This window comes from Carcharodon carcharias, chromosome 19 (genome assembly GCF_017639515.1).
Source record: "Carcharodon carcharias isolate sCarCar2 chromosome 19, sCarCar2.pri, whole genome shotgun sequence".
In the NCBI taxonomy this organism is placed as follows: Eukaryota; Metazoa; Chordata; class Chondrichthyes; order Lamniformes; family Lamnidae; genus Carcharodon; species Carcharodon carcharias.
In genome coordinates this window covers 22,646,570-22,668,642 of record NC_054485.1, presented here as the reverse complement: position 1 = coordinate 22,668,642, position 22,073 = coordinate 22,646,570, and the positions used below count along the sequence as shown (strand labels likewise).

Genomic DNA, 22,073 nt, shown 5'->3' with positions numbered 1-22,073 from the left:
GTAACAAGTCTTGTGATCAGTAACAAATAGAAAGGGAAACTGCCTTTCAGATTAGGGACCATAAGACACGCCCTTCTAACTCATATATAATATAACAAACAATAGGTTGTTAGATTCATTGAGAAAGTCTATTTCAACTACCTACAGTGAGTGGCTCTCTTTATCTATGCAGCACCCAGTGTGGAATTGAGCTATACCCAGGATAGTACCAACCTCAATTCCTGACCTGCATCCAGTTAGTTCATCTGAAATCATGGGGTACTAGAGGTGTACAATTGATCTCGATGGGCCTTATGCTCAGTTAAGGAGACAATCAGCTAGGGCTCCCCATACCTGATCAGTATCAGCGTGGTAAATGTGTGGCTGTCAAGGGGCTTGGACTGTGATGCTCTTTGTTGTTGAATAGTCGGTAGAGACTCACCATCTGAGCTCTCAAAGGAGAACTGGTCATTGGGCAAGTTATCAGTATATATAAATGACTCCTGACTAGGTAGGAACAACCTACAGTTACTTTACTCATTAACTTAATCATAGGATTACGCTGTCTAAAATTAATGGGTTAAAATAGCAGGCAAAGGAATTTCATATGAAACCCAGAGTTACATTTCAACTTACAAATCTCTACAGTTTAAAGATTGCTTCAAAGCAATTTAAATCAGAATATTCTATTGCTACGGTCTCATTGAGAATATAATTGTGATGTCAGCATATTCTATCACTATGGTTTCAGTAATAAGTTCAAATGGGCTTCATAAGGTCAGATAGGAAGATGCGATGCTTATTGTTATAGAAGGATAAGATTAAATAGATTGTAGGACTTTCTTCATATGTCAAACTAATATTAAAAATTGGCAGCAAAGTTTAATAAGTGCCAGAGGGTAGATAAGCACCTGTGGAAATGTCCTGCAACATCAATTAACATCTTTAGGAGGGGATGTGAGGAGAATTTTGTGACAAAGTGTAGATAAATGGCTCCATAAGTGGCAAAATTGCAGGAGTTTCCTTGCACAAAGAGGAATAAGGCAGCTGCTGACAGTTTCTAGTTGTGTATCAGAGTGTTCCTATGATGCTTGCACATCCTGCTGTGAGGTTCTAGTCCATGTTGCCATTCAGCCAGGGTATGACCTGTGCTAATGTTTCCTGCAGCCCTGTTATGAGGGATGGGGCTGGTCAAAATAGCTAGCATTAGGAGACCCTCACAAGAGGCAGTGCCAACCCTTCAGGTTGTCTTGGAGTCTCCAGAAATTAAAGATTAGTCTCCTGGACAACATAAGTCCCAGTCACCCATTATCCCTGTGCTCATCAACTACATTGACTTTAAAATTCTCATTCCTGCTTCCAAATCCCTCCATAGTCTCCCCGCCACCCTCCATTCCTATTTCTGTGACTTACCTCCAGGCTAACAGCTCTCTGAGACCTCTGCAGTTCTCCAGTTCTAGCCTCTTGCACATCCTTGATTTTGATTGCTCCACCATTGACAATTATACATGCAGTTACTTAGGTCCTAAGCTCTGGAATTCCCTCCTTAAACCTTTATGCATCTCTACCTTTCCCTCCTCTTTTAAGATGTTCTTTTTAAATCTACCTCTTTGACGAGCTTTAAGTCAGCTGGCCTGTTAGCGCCTTATGTGTCTCAGTGTCAAATTTTGTTGTTGTTTTTGCTGTTACATCTGATACAGACTTGATAGTCTTGGGTGAGCTCATGGAGGGATCTGTAAATGAGGAAAAGGATTTCATGATAAATCTTTAAGTGATAATGCATTTAGATAGCACCTTATCACATCCACAGGACATCCTAAAGTGTTTCACGGCCGAAGGAATACTTTTGAAGTGTCTTAATGTAGGGAACACAGTAGCCAATTTGCCAACTGCAAGGTCCTACAAACAAGCACATAATCTGTTTTTAGGGATATTGGTTGAGGGATAAATATTGGCTAGGACGCCGGGGAGAGCTCCCCTGCTCTGCTTCAAAATAGTGCCGTTAACATTCACCTGAGAGGGCAAGCAGGGACTCCATTTAATGTTTCAGCAGAAAGACAACACCTCCGACAATGTAGCACTCCCTCAGTACTTCAATGGAAGAATCAGCCTGGAATTTATGCCTAAATCTCTGGAGTGAGACAAATTCACAATCTTCTGACTCAAAAAAGAGAATGCTACCAATGAGTGATGGCTGACACTGTTCATTCTAAAATTGCAATTGCAATAAAATTGCAGTAAAAAAAAGTATTTTTTTAAAAAAGGACTGGATTAAGGGCTACATAAATTGATGATTTTTTGTGTTCATTTAATGCCTTGGATGACAATAAATTGACAAAATGTGTGTGGGTGAGACTCCTTGTGCTGGATTCAATTTACTAGTGGAATAGTGACCCCTGTTGTACACCAGGATTATGTGACGAGGAATAAGGATTTTACACATCTGCATCACTTAGACCTGCCAAGTTTTGTTAAATAATCTCCAAGAATGGACAAAAGTAAAATGATGGCGAGCAGGTGTCAGCATCATAATTTCAATTCTTGCTAAAATCCCCAACATCTGTGGAATTTTTCACTATTCCCTATTCACGAGGGAAAGTTGAGCATCTGAATTTGCATTACATGGCGGAAACAAAAGCATTAAAGTAACGTAGACAAGGTGCAGGAATTGCTAGTGAATCACAAGTGGAGTTTTGGTACTGATGGTGATGGAAGCTTTCATAATCAATGTCTTCATGTCATTAGGGATCAAAGCAGAAATAAATTGATAAAAACAAAAAACTGCGGATGCTGGAAATCCAAAACAGAAACAGAATTACCTGGAAAAACTCAGCAGGTCTGGCAGCATCGGCAGAGAAGAAAAGAGTTGACGTTTCGAGTCCTCATGACCCTTCGACAGAACTGAAGGGTCATGAGGACTCGAAACGTCAACTCTTTTCTTCTCTGCCGATGCTGCCAGACCTGCTGAGTTTTTCCAGGTAATTCTGTTTTTGTTTTAGAAATAGATTGATTTCTGTTTTAAGAGAACAGACTTCTGGGGCAGGATTTTATATCCCACAGGCGGGCGCGTGCCCAACTCGATCGGGTGTAAAATAGCACGCAATGACATCGGGTGAGTGTCCACCGACAACTAAGCGACAGGCGCACACAAAAGTCGGCAGCGCACCCACCTACAATTAAGAGGCCTATTAAGGCCTTTAATCAATTAATTTTTAAAAATTCATTCATGGGATGCTGACTTCGTTGGCTGGGCCAGCATTTATTGCCCATCCCTAGTTGCCCTTGTGAAGGCGGTGGTGAGCTGCCTTCTTGAACAGCTGCAGTCCACATGGTGTAGTTACACCCAAAGTGCTGTCAGGAAGGGAGTTCCAGGATTTTGACCCAGCGACAGTGAAGGAACAGTGATATATTTCCACGTCAGAATGGTGAGTGACATTTAGGAGAACTTCAATGTGGTGGTGTTTCTATCTATCTGCTGTCCTTGTCCTTCTAGATGGTAGTGGTCGTGTGTTTGGAAGGTGCTGTCTAAGGAGCCTTGGTGAATTCCTGCTGAGCATCTTGTAGATGGTATACACTGCTGCTACAGTGTGTCAGTGATGGAGGGAGTGAATGTTTGTGGATGTGGTGCCAATCAAGCAGACTGCTTTGTCCTGAATGTTGTCAAGCTTCTTGAGTGTTGTGGGAACTGTACTCATCAAGGGAAGTGGAGAGTATTCCATCATGCTCCTAACTTGTGCCTTGTAGATGGTGGACAGGCTTTGTGGAATCAGGAGGTGAATTTCTCGCTGCAGGATTCCTAGTCTCTGACCTGCTGTTGTAGTCACTATATTTATGTGGCTAGTCCAGTTCAGTTTCTGGTCAATGGTAACATCCAGGCTGTTGATAGTGGGGGATTCAGTGATGGTAATGCCATTGAATGTCAAGGGGCAATGGTTAGATTCTTTCTTGAATGAGATGGTCATTGCCTGGCACTTGTGTGGTGCGAATGTTACTTGCCACTTGTCAGCCCAAGCCTGAATGTTGTCCAGGTCTTCCTGCATTTGGACATGGATGGCTTCAGTATCTGAGGAGTTGTGAATGGTGCTGAACATTGGGCAATCATCAGCAAACATCCCAATTTTTGATGTTATGATGGAAGGAAGGCGATTGATGAAGCAGCTGAAGATGGTTGAGCTGAGGACACTATCCTGAAGAACTCTTGCATTGATATTCTGAAGCTGAGATGACTGACCTCCAACAACCACAATCATCTTCCTCTGTGCTAGGTATGACTCCAACCAGTGGAGAGTTTTCCCCCTGATTCTCATTGACTTCAGTTTTGCTAGGGCTCCTGAATGCCACACTTGGTCAAATGCAGCCTTGATGTCAAGGGCAGTCAATCTCACCTCACCTCGGATGTTTAGCTCTTTTGTCCATGTTTGAACCAAGGCTGTAATGAGGTCAGGAGCTGAGTGGCCCTGGCGGAACCCAAACAGGGTGCCTTTGAGCAGGTTATTGCTAAGCAAGTGCCACTTGATAGCACTATTGATGACCCCGTCCCTTACTTTAATGATCGAGAGTAGACTGGTGGGATGGTAATTGCCGGCTTGGATTTGTCCTGCTTTTTGCATACAGGACATATCCGGGCAATTTGCCACATTGCCAGGTAGATGCCAGTGGTGTATCTGTGCTGGAACAGCTTGGCTAGGGATGCGGCAAGTTCTGGAACACAAGGAGTACTATTGCTGGAATATTGTCAGGGCCCATAGCCTTTGCAGTATCCAGTGCCTTCAACTATTTCTTGATATCAGGTGTAGTGAATCAAATTGGCTGAAGACTGGCATCTGTGATGCTGGGGATCTCCAGAGGAGGCCATGATGGATCATCCACTCGGCACTTCTGGCTGAAGACTGTAGCAAATGCTTCAGCCATACCTTTGACAATGATGTGCTGGGCTCCTCCATCACTGAGGATGGGGATATTTGTGGAGCCTCCTCCTCTGGTGAGTTAATTGTCCACCACCATTCATGACTGGATTGGGCAGGACTGCAGAACTTAGATCTAATTCATTGGTTGTGGGATCACTTATCTCTGTCTATCACTTGCTGCTTATGCCATTTGGCAAGCAAGTAGTCCTGTATTGTAGCTTCAGCAGGTTGACACCTCAGTTTTAGGTATGCCTGGTGCTGCTCCTGGCATGCCCTCCTGCACTCTTCATTGAACCATGATTGATCCCCCTGGCCTGATGGTAATGGTAGAGTGGAGGATATGCCGGTCTATGATTGTGATTGTGGTTGGGTACAATTCTGCTACTGCTGATGGTCCACAGTGCCTCATGGATGCCCCAGTCTTGAGTTGCTAGATCTGTTCAAAATCTATCCCATTTAGCACGGCGGTATTGCCACACAACATGACGGAGGGTATCCTCACTGTGAAGGTGGGACTTCATCCCCACAAGGATTGTGCAGTGGTCACTCCTACCAATACTGTCATGGACGGATGCATCTGCGGCAGGCAGGTTGGTAAGGCTGAGGCCAAGTATGTTTTTCCCTTTTGTTGGTTCCCTCACCACCTGCCGCAGACCAAATCTAGCAGCTGTGTTCTTATGACTTGGCTAGCTCGGTCACTAGTGGTGCTACCGAGCCACTCTTGGTGATGGACATTGAAGTCCCCCACCCAGAGTGTGTTCTGTGCCCTTGCCAACCTCAGTGCTGCCCCCAATGGTGTTCAACATGGAGGAGCACTGATTCATCAGCTGATGGAGGGTGGCATGTGGTAATCAGCAGAAGGTTTCCTTGCCCCATATTTGACCTGATGCCATGAGACTTCATGGGGTCCGGAGTCGATATTGAGGAATCCCAGGGCAACTCCCTCCCGACTGTATACCACTGTGCCGCCACTTCTGCTGGGTCTGTCCTGCCAGCTAGTTTGAGTTGCTGTAGCAACATAGACCTTCACATGTTGTAGCATGGAGCTATGGATAGTGATAGGAATTTCCTTTCTATCACACTGCTAACCAGGAAGCTCCCCAGCTCTTACCGTGCCCTTGGTGCACATTGGAAGGATTTACATGTTGATACTCAACATCATAAACACATCTTTCTTAGCTATCAAGTCCTGGAGTGGGATTTGAACCCAGAGCCACTGGTTCAGAGGCAGAGATGCTACTCACTGCACCACAAGACCTCCTCCTAGCTCAAAAATAAGCCTAACATTTTAAAATGTACATTCATTTAACACAAATATAATTTCCCTAATGCAGTTAATATATAAAAGATATGGATGAAAAATATTTAAAGGCCCTTGTTCTTATGTGGCCACACATGGAGGGATATGTTAAGTGCAGTTGTCCTAATGTAGAGCAAGGCTTGAAAATAAAATAAAAGTCGGGATTTCTGGCCCTGTCGTGTCAGCACCCACCCTGAGAGATTCGGCAGCCCAGAAGCCCAGTCCATTAACTTTTGACGGGACCGGACAATCCCGGCGGCAGGCAGGGCCGGAAAGTCCCGCCCAAAGACTTGCATTTATGTAGTGCTTTTCACGACCATTGCATGTCTTAAAATGCTTTACAACCAATAAATTACTTTTTGGAGTGTATATGTTATGTCTTCTGGTACCCATAAGTTGAAAATAATTACACTTCAGACTCAAAATGCTGGAGCTTTGTCAAGTGTATTGCTGTCTTCATGACTGCTGGACTGATACATTGTTATTCAGCACACAACTGTGTTGCGAAAGTGAATGTGACACCATGGGATATATACCCACATATAACATTTAGTTCCTAGCTCTTTACAAACAATATAACAATATAACAGTAATCACTGTTGTAATGCAAGAAATGCAGCTGGCAATACACGCATAGCAAAATTCCACAATTACCAGATAATCTGTGTTGGTGATGATATTGATTCAAGTTTTTGGAAAATCCTCATCAGAGTAGATTTAAATAGATATCATCAGTGCACCAATTTGAGTAGGCCTGCACTTAGCTCTGTGTTTCTTAAATAATTTACACATTATTTTCCTACATCCTTCCCTTTTTTGTTCTCTCTCTGGATATATTTTACCTGAATAAAGCTTTTCAAAATTGTCTCTTTCTTAAATAATTTTAGGAAACAGCTAAATAAATGCTGTTAGAAGACAAAGCTCAGTATTCTAACAAGTGCATTCACAAATAGTACTGATGCATCCTAAGAAATTGGCCTACCCTGAACATACTCAGGCTGAACACAATCTGCTTTTAGCCAGCAGTCACATCATGTTCAAACACAGGCTTTTGAGAGAGGCTGATGCTTTAATAAAAACTTTTAAAAAAGCATCAAAAGAACAAAACATATTTAATCATGTCATTAAACCATAAAACTATGCAGTTTTAAATTTCATTTTAAATCTTACATTGGGCATTAGAAATTTCAGTCCTGAAGGAAATAAATGGCAAATATTTTTTCTCTGTGTAATCTATGTGATTTGTGGGGAATAGATGATACAGCACTACGTAATAATGTGCCAGGTAATCATTACAAGTTATTGTTGTCATTTAGCATTGGAGGGTCTAATAGAACATCATCTCCTAACCCTTTGCTGCCTGATGTGTATCTTGCTACTAATTCCCTCACTTCAGCCCTCCCCTTTATCCCATTTCCCTCATCTGCTTCACCGGAATCTGTCTCTCCCATTCTTACCCTCCCTTATGCTCCCCCACTGCTCATCTGTGACCCTTTATCTCTTTCAATCCTTACCTCCCCTCAACTGTCAATTCCTTAATGTCCTCTGTCTTAAGCTTTCCCAATCAGCCACCATTTTCTTCACCCCCTCGAAATGTTAATATTTTCCTTCCTTTATGATGCTGTCTGCTTTGCTTAGTGTTTTTAGCATTTTCTATGCATTTTTTCTGATTTCCAGCAATAGCAGCATTTTGTTTTTTGCTTCCTGCTTTCCTGTTTGTTAGTGGAAGTAATTTGTTTGTAAGTGTTGTTTTTTGTTTAATTCCTTTCTCTGGTCCACTATCATCGCTGCTGCTGTTCTCCTTGACCTTATTTATGTCCTGAAGGAATACTCTCTGTTTTGTGTATAGTATGAATGTTAAACATATTCCAGTGCTATTGTGAATAATACACCCATTGAAAAGGTGTTTATTGCAAAATGACTTTGGCGTTTCAAATAATTTCATTGATGCCAATGATCACTTCTTTCCTGATATACATCTACTTAGTGCAGCAACAGTACCTTTAGTAATTTAAGCTATTTATAGTCAAAACAGAATACATTAATATGAAATTACATTTTTATCTTTAATTTTATGAGTTCAAACCCTGACAGTGTCACAGATCTCACTTAATCCAACAGTATGACTTCAAGAGAGTGAGATCCTGAGAGAAAGATGAGGGAAATTTTGTCCCCTCCACCAACTCCATTGCCCCTTAGGCCCTCCAGGAGAGATGGACTCCGAGGCACACTTGCTGTTTTTTTCCCCTTGTTTCCAGTTTTACCAACCTCTTCCAATAGATTTCCTCATTCTAACTTGCCTGCAGCTCCACAGTCGACACTGGCAGACAGGGAGAGATCCCAACAGTGAACCTGGCAGAAGAAACATTAATGAACAAAGATGAGAGAAATTGACTCCCATCACAATGGTGATAAAAGGATTTGAGGTTAATTTTAAACATGGGAAACCGTCAAATATATATAAGCTAAAAGAAGGATTCTTAGATTTGATCAAGTATCTTTGTATGTGCACACGCAAGGCACATTTTACACTGGAAGAGAGGTCAGTGACTTGGGGGAATAAATTCGAAGCGAATGGTAGAAGGATTAGAGGAGAGATGAGGAAAAATGTTTTCACCCAGAGAGTTGTAGGGGTGTGGAACTCACTGCCTGAAAGGGTAGTAGAGGCAGCAATCCTCATCTCATTTAAAAGGTGTCTAGATATGTATCTGAAGTGCCGTAACCTGCAGGGCTGTGGACCAAATGCTGGAAAGCGGGATTAGGCAGGGCGGCTCCTTGTTTGGCTGGCGCAGACACAATGGGCCAAATGACCTCTTTCCGTGCTGCAAACATTTCATGATTCTATGATTGTAACTTCAGAAAAATAAAAGGAGAACTGGAGGTCAAAAATAATTGCCAAAACTGAAAACGGCGAATAAATGAAAATACAAAACCACATTTTAAAAATATTTTCAAAATAAATTACAAAAAGTAAAAATGTCGATCCTATCATGAAGTTGGAGGTCGGAAACTCAAGTTCCCAACAAGCCTCAGGCTTTTTGTGCATGCGCTGGCTGGTAAATGGCTGCTAAAGTGCAGGTCAGTGGTTTTGCGTTCTTTAGGCCGAGGGCCAGCCCTGTGTGCTTGTGCAGAGAAGAGGGAGAGGAATGGCGCGAAAAGCAGGTCAGATGATCCAAGTAGATGCCCCATGGGCAGGACACGGGAGGGGCACAGGGAGAAGGCCCCAGAAAGAAGTCCAAGGTAAGGGGAAAAGCCAAGGGACAGGACCAGATTCCCTTAATTGAAGTTAAAGAAAGGAGCAGAGCTTAGGCTCCAAATACAAGAGCTGCAGAGAGCAGACTTTAAACAAAGTGCGCACAAGAAAAGCCCTAATGATCTGAGAAGGCAGCCAAAGGTTGGTGACTCTGTGTTCTGGGCTATTGGGGCAAAGATGCCCCTTTAGAGCAGCTGTGTTCTGCTTAACATGGCCAAAGATCTGAAATCGTGCTTGGAAGGCGAGACTTGAATGCTTGTGGAAATCCAGAGGAAAGGAATCTCGGAAGGGAAGATTGAAACCCTGTGAGGTTTGCCATTGTTGAAACCGCCTGACTGAGGACAACTTTTGGAAAGTATTCCAAGGCGAGAACTTCAAATGTGGACGTTGGAAACCCTCCTGAGAAAGTCAAAGTTTCAATGAGATTGGTTGGCTCACAATGTGACAAACGTTTGGATGGATTTTTACAGAAATCCATGTAATCTGATTTGGTTACACCTGTTATTTATTGGAGAGAGTTCAGTGTGTGTCAGAGAGTGAAGACGGGGATTTTCAGCCCTTTAAGAAGCAAAAACTACGAGGCTATTGGGACAGTAGTTGACTGAATAGTCAGTTACAGAACTCAGTAAAGTGATCAGTTTAGCAGAGGCCCTACTGGAAGACCGAGTTTACAGTGTGGTTTTTGGGTGTCTCAGGGAGAGATAAGAGTTGGTGAAAAACATCAAGAGAATGCTCAGGAGGTCACCGGAAAAAAACTATGCCAGTCCCACGCCTGAAGCCTTTATGTGTCCAGCTAGTGGTAACTCTTCGCTGTGAAGGTATTGCTGGATTAAAGGAATAGTTTGAATTTGAAGCATCTTCTTGTGTTTATATTGAGATCTTTCCAACCTCTTTGTCTGGCGTAATATAATTTATTTTTCTTGTTTAATAATATTTTATTCTTTGTGTTAAAAGTTCATCAGCGGACTCGTGAATTTGTTCAGTAACTTTCTTCCCACAATTACTAAAAAGTTAGGATCTATCAAGCTAGGCTTCACTCCGAAATATGACGTCCATTATTAACATCCGCTGGGAATGTATTCATAAATTAGTAAGGATTTTTTAAAAAAATCTTAAAATTAAGGATTGCAATGGTATCGCAATGTAATGATTGCCAGTATGAAATATGGCGGCGCACTGTGCAGTTCCAATTTGGAATGGGCCCAAAGACGGAACGTAGCATGTGACGGTGACGCAGTCGCCGGCGCCATAACGTTAGGACATCACGCCGCGCCGACGCTGGCAGGGAGACGTTGGTGACGGAAAAGCGCCGAAGCAGCGACCGTGGGGCCTCGGCCGTTTCTCGGTTGTTTAGCGCCAGTCAGAGCCCGCGGGTGGGCCGGTGGGCCCCGCAGGCTCGCTCGGAGGCGGCGGCGGGCGATCGTTTGGCGCGAGAGGGGGAAGCGAGAAGGAAAAATGGCGAACGCGGCCGAGGTGAACGCGGTGCCTGTTGGGGATGTGGTCGTGGTGAAGGCCGAGCCCGCGAGTCTGGAGGGGGAGAGCTCGGAGGAGAGCAAGACCCAAGTCATCCTACAGCTGCAGCCGGTCCAACATGGGTAAGGAGCGGTCTGCCGGCTTCATATACCCTCAGCAAAGGGCCTGGGGAATAGCCTGTGGAAACAAGAGACAGCACAATCACATTCCAATAAATTAAATATAATGAAAATATAAATGTGAGACTACACAAACCTTAAAATATTAAACCCTGATACCTTTAAAATATGTGAATACGTTAAAATATAAGCATTAACCTGTAAGTACATTGGGCCAGGTGTCTCAATGCCTAAAGCGGCGAATGTTCAGCCCTACGCCGCTGTTGCGCCTTAGGACCCATCGGAAATCCTGACGCAGACAGGCGATTGCCCGGGAAGTTTAAACGTTCAATGAGCTGACTTGTGCTGGTGGGGGCCCGTCCCTTATACTGAGCTCAGTGGCGGAGACTTGGCCAACATACGTGCTACCTCCTCGGATACTAATCCTAGCATTGTTACACTGTTTAATCTCTGGTGTAATTCAGTTACCCACAACACCACCCCCACCCCCCCCGCAACTCTTTTTCCCCACCCCCCCGCAACTCTTTTTCCCCACCCCCCCGCAACTCTTTTTCCCCACCCCCCCGCAACTCTTTTTCCCCACCCCCCCCGCAACTCTTTTTCCCCACCCCCCCGCAACTCTTTTTCCCCACCCCCCCGCAACTCTTTTTCCCCACCCCCCCGCAACTCTTTTTCCCCACCCCCGCCAACTCTTTTTCCCCACCCCCGCCAACTCTTTTTCCCCACCCCCGCCAACTCTTTTTCCCCACCCCCCGCCAACTCTTTTTCCCCACCCCCGCCAACTCTTTTTCCCCACCCCCGCCAACTCTTTTTCCCCACCCCCGCCAACTCTTTTTCCCCACCCCCGCCAACTCTTTTTCCCCACCCCCGCCAACTCTTTTTCCCCACCCCCGCCAACTCTTTTTCCCCACCCCCGCCAACTCTTTTTCCCCACCCCCGCCAACTCTTTTCCCCACCCCCGCCAACTCTTTTTCCCCACCCCCGCCAACTCTTTTTCCCCACCCCCGCCAACTCTTTTTCCCCACCCCCGCCAACTCTTTTTCCCCACCCCCGCCAACTCTTTTTCCCCCACCCCCGCCAACTCTTTTTCCCCACCCCCGCCAACTCTTTTTCCCCACCCCCGCCAACTCTTTTTCCCCACCCCCGCCAACTCTTTTTCCCCACCCCCGCCAACTCTTTTTCCCCACCCCCCGCCAACTCTTTTTCCCCACCCCCGCCAACTCTTTTTCCCCACCCCCGCCAACTCTTTTTCCCCACCCCCGCCAACTCTTTTTCCCCACCCCCGCCAACTCTTTTTCCCCACCCCCGCCAACTCTTTTTCCCCACCCCCGCCAACTCTTTTTCCCCACCCCCGCCAACTCTTTTTCCCCACCCCCGCCAACTCTTTTTCCCCACCCCCGCCAACTCTTTTTCCCCACCCCCCGCCAACTCTTTTTCCCCACCCCCGCCAACTCTTTTTCCCCACCCCCGCCAACTCTTTTCCCCACCCCCGCCAACTCTTTTTCCCCACCCCCGCCAACTCTTTTTCCCCACCCCCGCCAACTCTTTTTCCCCACCCCCGCCAACTCTTTTTCCCCACCCCCGCCAACTCTTTTTCCCCACCCCCGCCAACTCTTTTTCCCCACCCCCGCCAACTCTTTTTCCCCACCCCCGCCAACTCTTTTTCCCCACCCCCGCCAACTCTTTTTCCCCACCCCCGCCAACTCTTTTTCCCCACCCCGCCAACTCTTTTTCCCCACCCCCGCCAACTCTTTTTCCCCACCCCCGCCAACTCTTTTTCCCCACCCCCGCCAACTCTTTTCCCCACCCCCGCCAACTCTTTTTCCCCACCCCCGCCAACTCTTTTTCCCCACCCCCGCCAACTCTTTTTCCCCACCCCCGCCAACTCTTTTCCCCACCCCCGCCAACTCTTTTTCCCCACCCCCGCCAACTCTTTTTCCCCACCCCCGCCAACTCTTTTTCCCCACCCCCGCCAACTCTTTTCCCCACCCCCGCCAGTTCTTTCCCCCACCCCTGCCAGTTCTTCCCCCACCCCCGCCAGTTCTTCCCCCACCCCCGCCAGTTCTTCCCCCACCCCCGCCAGTTCTTCCCCCACCCCCGCCAGTTCTTCCCCCACCCCCGCCAGTTCTTCCCCCACCCCCGCCAGTTCTTCCCCCACCCCCGCCAGTTCTTCCCCACCCCCGCCAGTTCTTCCCCCACCCCCGCCAGTTCTTCCCCCACCCCCGCCAGTTCTTCCCCCACCCCCGCCAGTTCTTCCCCCACCCCCGCCAGTTCTTCCCCCACCCCCGCCAGTTCTTCCCCCACCCCCGCCAGTTCTTCCCCCACCCCCGCCAGTTCTTCCCCCACCCCCGCCAGTTCTTCCCCCACCCCCGCCAGTTCTTCCCCCACCCCCGCCAGTTCTTCCCCCACCCCCGCCAGTTCTTCCCCCACCCCCGCCAGTTCTTCCCCCACTCCCGCCAGTTCTTCCCCCACCCCCGCCAGTTCTTCCCCCACCCCCGCCAGTTCTTCCCCCACCCCCGCCAGTTCTTCCCCCACCCCCGCCAGTTCTTCCCCCACCCCCGCCAGTTCTTCCCCCACCCCCGCCAGTTCTTCCCCCACCCCCGCCAGTTCTTCCCCCACCCCCGCCAGTTCTTCCCCCACCCCCGCCAGTTCTTCCCCCACCCCCGCCAGTTCTTCCCCCACCCCCGCCAGTTCTTCCCCACCCCCGCCAGTTCTTCCCCCACCCCCGCCAGTTCTTCCCCCACCCCCGCCAGTTCTTCCCCCACCCGCCAGTTCTTCCCCCACCCGCCAATTCTTCCCCCACCCGCCAATTCTTCCCCCACCCGCCAATTCTTCCCCCACCCGCCAACTCTTCCCCCACCCGCCAACTCTTCCCCCACCCGCCAACTCTTCCCCCCCACCCGCCAACTCTTCCCCCCCACCCGCCAACTCTTCCCCCCCGCCAACTCTTCCCCCTCCCCCGCCAACTCTTCCCCCTCCCCCGCCAACTCTTCCCCCTCCCCCGCCAACTCTTCCCCCTCCCCCGCCAACTCTTCCCCCTCCCCCGCCAACTCTTCCCCCTCCCCCGCCAACTCTTCCCCCTCCCCCGCCAACTCTTCCCCCTCCCCCGCCAACTCTTCCCCCTCCCCCGCCAACTCTTCCCCCTCCCCCGCCAACTCTTCCCCCTCCCCCGCCAACTCTTCCCCCTCCCCCCGCCAACTCTTTCCCCCCCCCCCCCCGCCAACTCTCCCCCCCCCCCCCGCCAACTCTTCCCCCCCCCCCCCCGCCAACTCTTCCCCCTCCCCCCCCCCGCCAACTCTTCCCCCTCCCCCCCCCCCCCCGCCAACTCTTTCCCCCCCGTCCCCACCGCCAACTCTTCCCCTGCAGGTGAGACAGGAAACCCTGGCTGGAAGGATGCAAAAAAAGTCGGCGCAGCAACCTTTGCCGTCACCAGGGTGCGCCCCAGCATCTGGTCCAGTATATGTTGAACTACAATAAAATAAATACATTATAATAAACCAAGCATGTAGATATTAAACAATGCATGTTAATGAAATATATTTAAAAATTAATTTAAGTTTCATTATGCAACTAAATCGGATATATTCAATTTTAAGCAATAAATTAAATATATTAAAATATAAGCACTGAACTATAATTTGTAAAACTAACTAACCTACCAATATTTTTTAAAAATGCAATTAAATTATAAATTTTATATTATAATTAAGTACATTATAAGATTAAATTGTATATCTGTTAAATTCTAAATGCTAATCAATTACATCAATGTAAAATTATAACCAATGTAAATATTTGCATACTGTAAATAAAATACTGTGAAATGTATAGAAATTAAATTTGGAGAAGATGTGGGGAAGTCCAAAGCTAGGGTACACAAATATAAGATAGGCACTAATGAATTTTAATAAGGAATTCAGGAGAAATATCTTTACCCAGAGAGTGGTTGGAATGTAGAACTAGCTACCACTTGGAGTGATTGTGGTGACTGGCATCGATACATTTTAAGGAGAGCTTAGATGATCATATGAGGGAGAAAGGAATAGAAGTTCAGATGAAAAAGGGTGGGAGGAGGATTGCCTGGATCGTAAACATTGGCCATTTGGACCAATTTCTGTGCTGTAAATTCTATGTAGTGAATCAGAAAAGTAAAAACATAAAAGCATGTAAAATAAAATTAAAATTTAACATGCAGCATAAATGCAAAAGAAACTTAAATGTAGATAAATGCATTAAATTTTAAATTAAATTAACATCAAACATTAAGTAAAGTTAAATATAAACAAATGTTTATACTTCTCACTGGTTTAAATACATTGTTATTTACATAGATTATATTTTGAAAGCTCAAACACAAATTTGTTAAATGGCTTTAGGTAGTGACATGCAAATCATATAAAATGCTAAAATTAAATATAAATCAAGTTTAAAAATCCAATCAAGATAAGTTAGATGCTAAAATTGCTATAAGTATATAATTTAATAAGTTAAATATAATTAAAATATAATCTGACAAATATAATTTGGAATTAATCTTAGGTATAGGCAAAATATGATTATTCTTGTAAAAAATACATTTCCGCCCTTCATGGCTTCAAGTCTTACTCCAGAGACCTGAACACAAAATTCAGGTTGACAACCCCAGTGCAATACTGAGAGGTTGCTGCATGGTCAGTGGTCTTTCAGATGAGACGTTAAACCAAGCCTGCCCCCTCAGGTGAACATAAAGGATCCAGAGGCATGAATGGAACTGCACTTCACTGCAGGGTTAGTTCTCACTGGTGTCCTGGCCAATGTTTATCCTTCCACAAATAACACACACAAAATAAATGATCTGATCATTATCTCATTTCTGTTTGTGTGCAAATTGGCTGCTGTTTTTTCTACATTACAACAGTGAACTGCACTTCAAAAAAAGCACTCAATTGGTTCTAAAGTGCTTTGGGGCAAAAGCTGGGAATATAAAATAAAAACATAAAATGCTGGAAATACTCAACATGATGGGCAGCATCACAGAGAGTGAAACAGAGTTAACATTTCAGATCAATGACCTATTGCTAGAAAAAAATCTTCAGAATGACAGCACAGAAAGGGGAATGTTCAACCCTTTGTGCCCACCCTGGTGCTAGCTCTTCACAGGGAGCTGTCTACTCAACCCCATTTCCATAATCATCCCCAATTCTTTTTATATTTCTTTTCAAACACTTATCTTATTCCCTGTTGCTTGATGTCATGGTCTGTTCCTGATATATACATGTTTAAAACCATTTTGATTTGGAAACATCTTCTGACTGGAACTCTCTTGAAACATTTTTGCTTCTGGGGAATGTTCATCCAAGTGAAAAATGACTTCTTAGAAAAGAAAAGCCGGAAGTCTCAAATGAAGAAGAATTAACCGGTGATTAGTGGTGAATGTCTAGGTGGCCCAAAGTCTGTTTTTAACCACGGTATAATTTGGGCCTGAACTTCCTGGACTAATATAGTTCTGGTGGGTGGGGCGGGATGCCACTCCTGTATTTTGTAGAAATTTGGTGGGGAGACGGTGGTGTAGTGGTAATATCACTGGACTAGTAATCCAGAGGCCCAGGCTAATGCTCTGGGGACATGGGTTCAAATGCCTCCACAGCAGCTGGTGGAATTTGAATTTAGTTAATAAAAATCTGGAATATAAAGCTAGTGTTGGTAATAGTGACCATGACAACTATCACCGATTGTTGTAAAAACCCATCTGCCATCCTTATCTGGACTGGCCTACATGTGATTTCAAATCCACAGCAATGCAGTATGGGCAACAAATGCATGTCTTGCCAGCAATGTTCCCATTCCATGAAATAAAACAAAAAGGGTTGAGCAACAGTGCCTTTCCAGCACTCCTGGGTGTCCCCTGTCTGCCGCTGTGGCCTAGGGGTGGTTAGGAATTTTTTTTTTTAAATATTGGGGTGTGGATGATACTGACAATGTTGGCATTAATTGCCCACCCTTTGTTGCCTTGAGAGTCAGCTATGTTGTGTGGGACCAGCGGCACGTAGGCCTGGCCGAGCCGGGTTGACAGGTGCCTATCTTTGATGGGCATGAGTGAACCGGATCAGTTGTTTTTTATAAGACAATTGCACAGTTTTCACGTTTTACCTGGTGTCTGTCTACAAGTTATCAAATTTTGCTGAATTCAATTTTTCAACCTGCCATGGTGAGATTTCAACTCTTAATCTCTGGGTTGCTGGTCCACTATCATAACCACTAGGTTACCATACCCAAAGCTAAATTGCAGAGCAGCAATTTCCAGCTCCATTCGTATGGTGATCCATTCTGACCAAAGAGGTGCAACTTCTATTTTTAAAAAAGACTGTGGCATTTTCAGCCCACTTTTTCCTAGGTGATATTCTGGTAATGTAGGCCCTCATGCATTGGGATGGGCCTGGTACATGATATCCTTTTCCTGGCCTCATCTTTTTAACATTGACAAGGGTGGGGGAGTGGTTCACAAGCCCCTTTACTGTTTTTTGCTGTTAAAAAGAATGGTGCGAGACTCTGTGATCTAATTCTCGATCTATCCACTCCCCTCTGTTCCAACTTCCAAGCTTGTACCAATCCCAAATCCAGAAATTGCAGTGTTATGTTTCTTTAAAATATTAAGGGCCTGCCTATACAGTCATGGTATTTATCCTGCTGGACTGTTTTTATAGGTACATGCAGAGCCTAGACCCTGATTGGCACATGCCAACCATGAATCACTCTAGGGATTCTCCTGTTTTGTGTAGTTTGTACAGTGTTTCTGGGAGTTGTGCCAATCTACAACATGGCCATGATGTCAAACCTGGTCAAAATCCAGGGCTACTGCATATTTGATCATTGTGTCAGTGCCTGTAGTGCAGGGGTGTGAGCTGATAGCCGACCGTCTCCTCATCAAGGCAGTGAATGTATGAAAGAACAGTGGGTATGTGATGTTGGAAGTGCAGCTGAATAGCTGGTGCAGGTACGATGGACTGAATGGGCTTGTGCTGTTCTGGGATTCAAACATTCTATCCTCCATATAAATCATTTTCTGAGCAGTTTAAGAACTACAGCAATTAAGTTCATTTCCACGTGAAGGGCACTTTAACTTTGAAGGCAAGTGCATGTTACTCCTTCCATTGACAGCATTCTATGAAATAAAGCAGGGAACCTGCATGGCCCTGACATTGTTGGTGACGCACCATTTTTGCTTATCCTGCAAGATAGATTTAAGGCATATATTTATGGTAAGGGGCAGGAGGTTTAGAGGAGATGTGAGGAAGAATTTTTTCACTCAGAAGGTGGTGGGAATCTGGAACTCACTGCCTGAAAGGATGGTAGAGGCAGAAACCCTCATGACACTTAAGAAGTATTTGGATGTGCACTTGCGATGCCGTGGCATACAAGGCTATGGGTCTAGTGCTGGAAAATGGGAATAGAATAGTTGTTTTTGTTTGAAAGGCGCAGACTCGATAGGCCGAAGGGCCTTTTCCTGTACTGTAGATCTCTATGTTTTTTGCTGTGGAACTATATTGAAGCAAAGCTCAACACATTCGGGAATGGAAAGGGGAAAATTTTAGGGATTGCTTTAAGCAAAACTTGAAACCCAAGCAACTGCTTTAAAGTATTGCTGGCAATTGAGGACAAGAGCATTATGTTGTCATTTGGCATCTGAAGTTTGTTGACAGCAACATGTGGTTGAGGGAAAAAAAAAACCATCAAATGTGTACTCTGGGTGTGTGTGTTAGCTTGTGAGAAGCCTATAAATTGAGTTCATTATCGGGGCATGAGCTTATAATCGAAGTTGACACTAGAGTGCAGCACAATGTCATATATCGGATCTAACATTAAACTATGGTCTCAAGTGTTCTGATGTCAAAAGATCTGGGGCACTGTTTCAAGGAAAAGCAGGCCTTTTTCTTGGAGCTTCCTTGGCCCTCAGGCCAAAGTTCCTTCTGCATAACCAGTGAATGCAGCCAAAAGTAATTCATTGTGTATATCACTGAGAAATTTCTCGCAATGTGCTGAAATGCTATATAAATGCTGGTTTTTAATGATATGCCAAAACTTTGATGTGATCTTCATTAATTCATCACCTTATGTTGATTCCATGATATCTACATGTTCTTCATAACTCAAAATGTTTTTTCAGATACAATCTCAGGTTTGATTGGAGAGAATCCAAAATTGTTGGATCTTTTCCACTTGAGATATGTGTGTAAATACTTACAGAGAGTTGGAGATGTTTGCAGCAATGAGGATGTGTGTTGGGAAAAGTGTTGCGTGCAATAAATGTGACCGTTACAAGAATTGTTCATTATATGCCAGACTTTCAATATATCAACACCAAATTTTAATGGTCTGTCAGTGCATTTCACTGAGCTCCCAGTGACAGCACTGTATACTGTTTTGACTGGACTACTTTCCATTTATCTTTGTGCAGTTGTTGACTCCTATACTTTGGACTGACCTCCATTTGAAATTATTCCAATAGCATGTGTGAAGAAGGAGCAGAATCGAATTGCAATGCTTCAGTTGTGACCGTGGAGACTCACACTTTACAGAAACTAGCAGACGGGGAAGGTAAGAATTCGGACTATAAACGTGGATAATATAAACATTGGATATTGCCATTTGAGTTTTGTTTACCTTAAGTTTTGAACGTCCAACTCAACGTTGATAAATAGTGAGAGATAACAAAATTTCCCTTTGACTTCAAGGTTAAGGGGTTACAGAGGCAATGCCTATTCAAGGTTTGATGTTGCGTTTGATCTCAGCAATATTTTAAAGCAACATCGTAAACACATTTCTGTACAGGTGCAGGAAGTTTAACATGTGGGCTGCACATTAAAAGAGGAGGGAAGCTTTGGGAATCAAGAATTTACAGCACAGAAGGAGGCTGTTCAACTCTGTGCTGGTACTAACTTTTGAACTACTCTCATTACATGGAATTGCACAGCACAGAAAAAGACTATTTGGTTATGCTGCACACAAGCCAGCTCCCACCTTATTTCGTCTAACCCTATCAGCGTGTCCTTCCATTCCTTTCTCTCTTGTGTGTTAATCTAGCTTGTTCTTAAAAGCATCCAATCTATTCACTTCAACCACTCTCTGTGGTAGCAAGTTCCACATTCTAAACACTCCCTGGTAAAGAAGTTCCCCCTGAATTCCTTGTTGGATTTATTTGCGGCTTTCTTATGGCTCCTAGTTTTGGACTCCATCAATAGGAACGGCAGATGAGCTTTTAATTCATTCCAAAACATAACCACTTCCACAGGATTAAAATTGAGCTTATTTTCTCTACATGAGCCCCATCAAGCCCCTTCATAATTTTAGACCTCTATTAGGTTGTTAATTGTATAATAATTGTGTTCATTTGTATGTAAGTGATGGGCATTAACTGGGTATTCACTTGTGCTTCTATAAATAGCAACAGACTGAAACTATGATGGGGAGGTTAGGAGGTGAATGTTAATAATGGGCATCTCCAAGTAAAAGCTTTTCAAGTGTGTAAAGTTTGGTTCCAGTTCTATTCTTCACCACCAGGCTTTCTGACTTCGGTAACTCTTCAGCTTTCTCTTTCCTAGCAAAAAGAGCCCCAGCCTGTTCATTGTTCCCTAAGGCTCTGGTATTATTCTAGTAAATCTTATGCACCTTCTCCAGTATCCCTATATCCTTTTCGTAATATGGAGACCAGGGCTGGGCACAGTGCTTCCAAGTTGTCTCACCAAGTTTCTTTATATATTTCGCACAGCACCTCCGCTTTTCGGTTCTATTCCTCGGGAAATCAGTCTCTTAAAATGAGTGCTTTGTTTGCATTTTTCTGCTCTTGTTAATTTGTGTTTAATGATTTGCGAATTCTGTACCCTTAAGTCCCTTTGCTTTTTTTTCCACTCAGGAGTATTTGATGGTCTCATACTGCCTACGAACTGCACCTCTTCACATTTACCATGTTGAAATTTGATTGCCAATTGCATGTCCCATTCTACAGGTTTATTATTATCTTCTTGCATTCTTTGTCAGTATTAGTGACACCTCTAAATTCTGTTCACTCCCACTATACAGGTATCCTGATCGACTGGTACAAATCCCTTTTATGTTCATTCCTACTGTACAGGACTTATTTGGGATTACAATTCCAGAATGCCAGCCCTTTCCTACTGTACAAAATTCATAATCCAAATAAACAGTCCCAAAAGAAAAAGAAATGTCTGTATAGCAATGTCAAAATCTCAACAGATGCTTTAATGCAAACAAGTTTTTTTTTATTCATTCATGGGATGTGGGCCTCATTAGCTGGGCCAGCATTTATTGCCCATCCCTAATTTTCCTTGAGAAGGTGGTGGTGAGCTGCCTTCTTGAACCGCTGCAGCCCATGTGGTGTAGGTACATTCACGGTGCTGTTAGGGATGGAGTTCCAGGATTTTGACCCAGCCACAGTGAAGGAACAGTGATATATTTCGAAGTCAGGGTGGTGAGTGGATTGGAGGGGAACTTCCAGTTGGTGGTATTCTCATCTATTGGCTGCCCTTGCCCTTCTAGATGGTAGTTGTGGTGGGTTTGGAAGGAGCCTTGGTGAACTCCTGCTGTGCATCTTGTAGTGCATACTGCTGCTACTGTGTGTCGGTGGTGGAGGGAGTGAATATTTGTGGATGAGGTGCCAATCAAGCAGGCTGCTTTGCCCTGGACGGTGTCAAGCTTCTTGAGTGTCGTGGGAGCTGCACTCACCCAGGCAAGTGGGGAGCATTCCATCACACCCCTGACTTGTGCCTTGCAGATGGTGGACAGGCTTTGGGGAGTCTGGAGTTGAGTTACTCGTCGCAGGATTCCTACCCTCTGACTTGCTCTTGTAACCATAGTGTTTATATGACTAGTCCAGTTCAGTTTCTGGTCAATGGTAACCCCTAGGATGTTGATAGTGGGGAGTTTAGTGGTAATGCCATTGAACTCTTGTTGGAGATGGTCATTGCCTGACACCTGTGTGGTGCGAATGTTACTTGGCACTAGTCAGCCCAAGCCTGGATATTGTTCAGGTCTTGCTACGTTTGGAC

General features: G+C 45.1%; 1 protein-coding gene across 1 annotated transcript in view; it reads left to right on the top strand.

Annotated features, from left to right (window-relative positions):
* Window positions 1–10,694: 10,694 nt before the first annotated feature.
* The window catches only part of LOC121291717 (glucocorticoid modulatory element-binding protein 1-like), a 46,709-nt gene continuing 35,330 nt past the window's right edge, over window positions 10,695–22,073 (top strand). Inside the window, exons 1-2 of the mRNA XM_041213211.1 lie at window positions 10,695–11,034; window positions 19,517–19,605. Of these exons, the coding sequence (XP_041069145.1) occupies window positions 10,895–11,034; window positions 19,517–19,605 (229 nt within the window). The 5' untranslated portion in view covers window positions 10,695–10,894. The remainder of the gene's footprint in view (window positions 11,035–19,516; window positions 19,606–22,073) is intronic.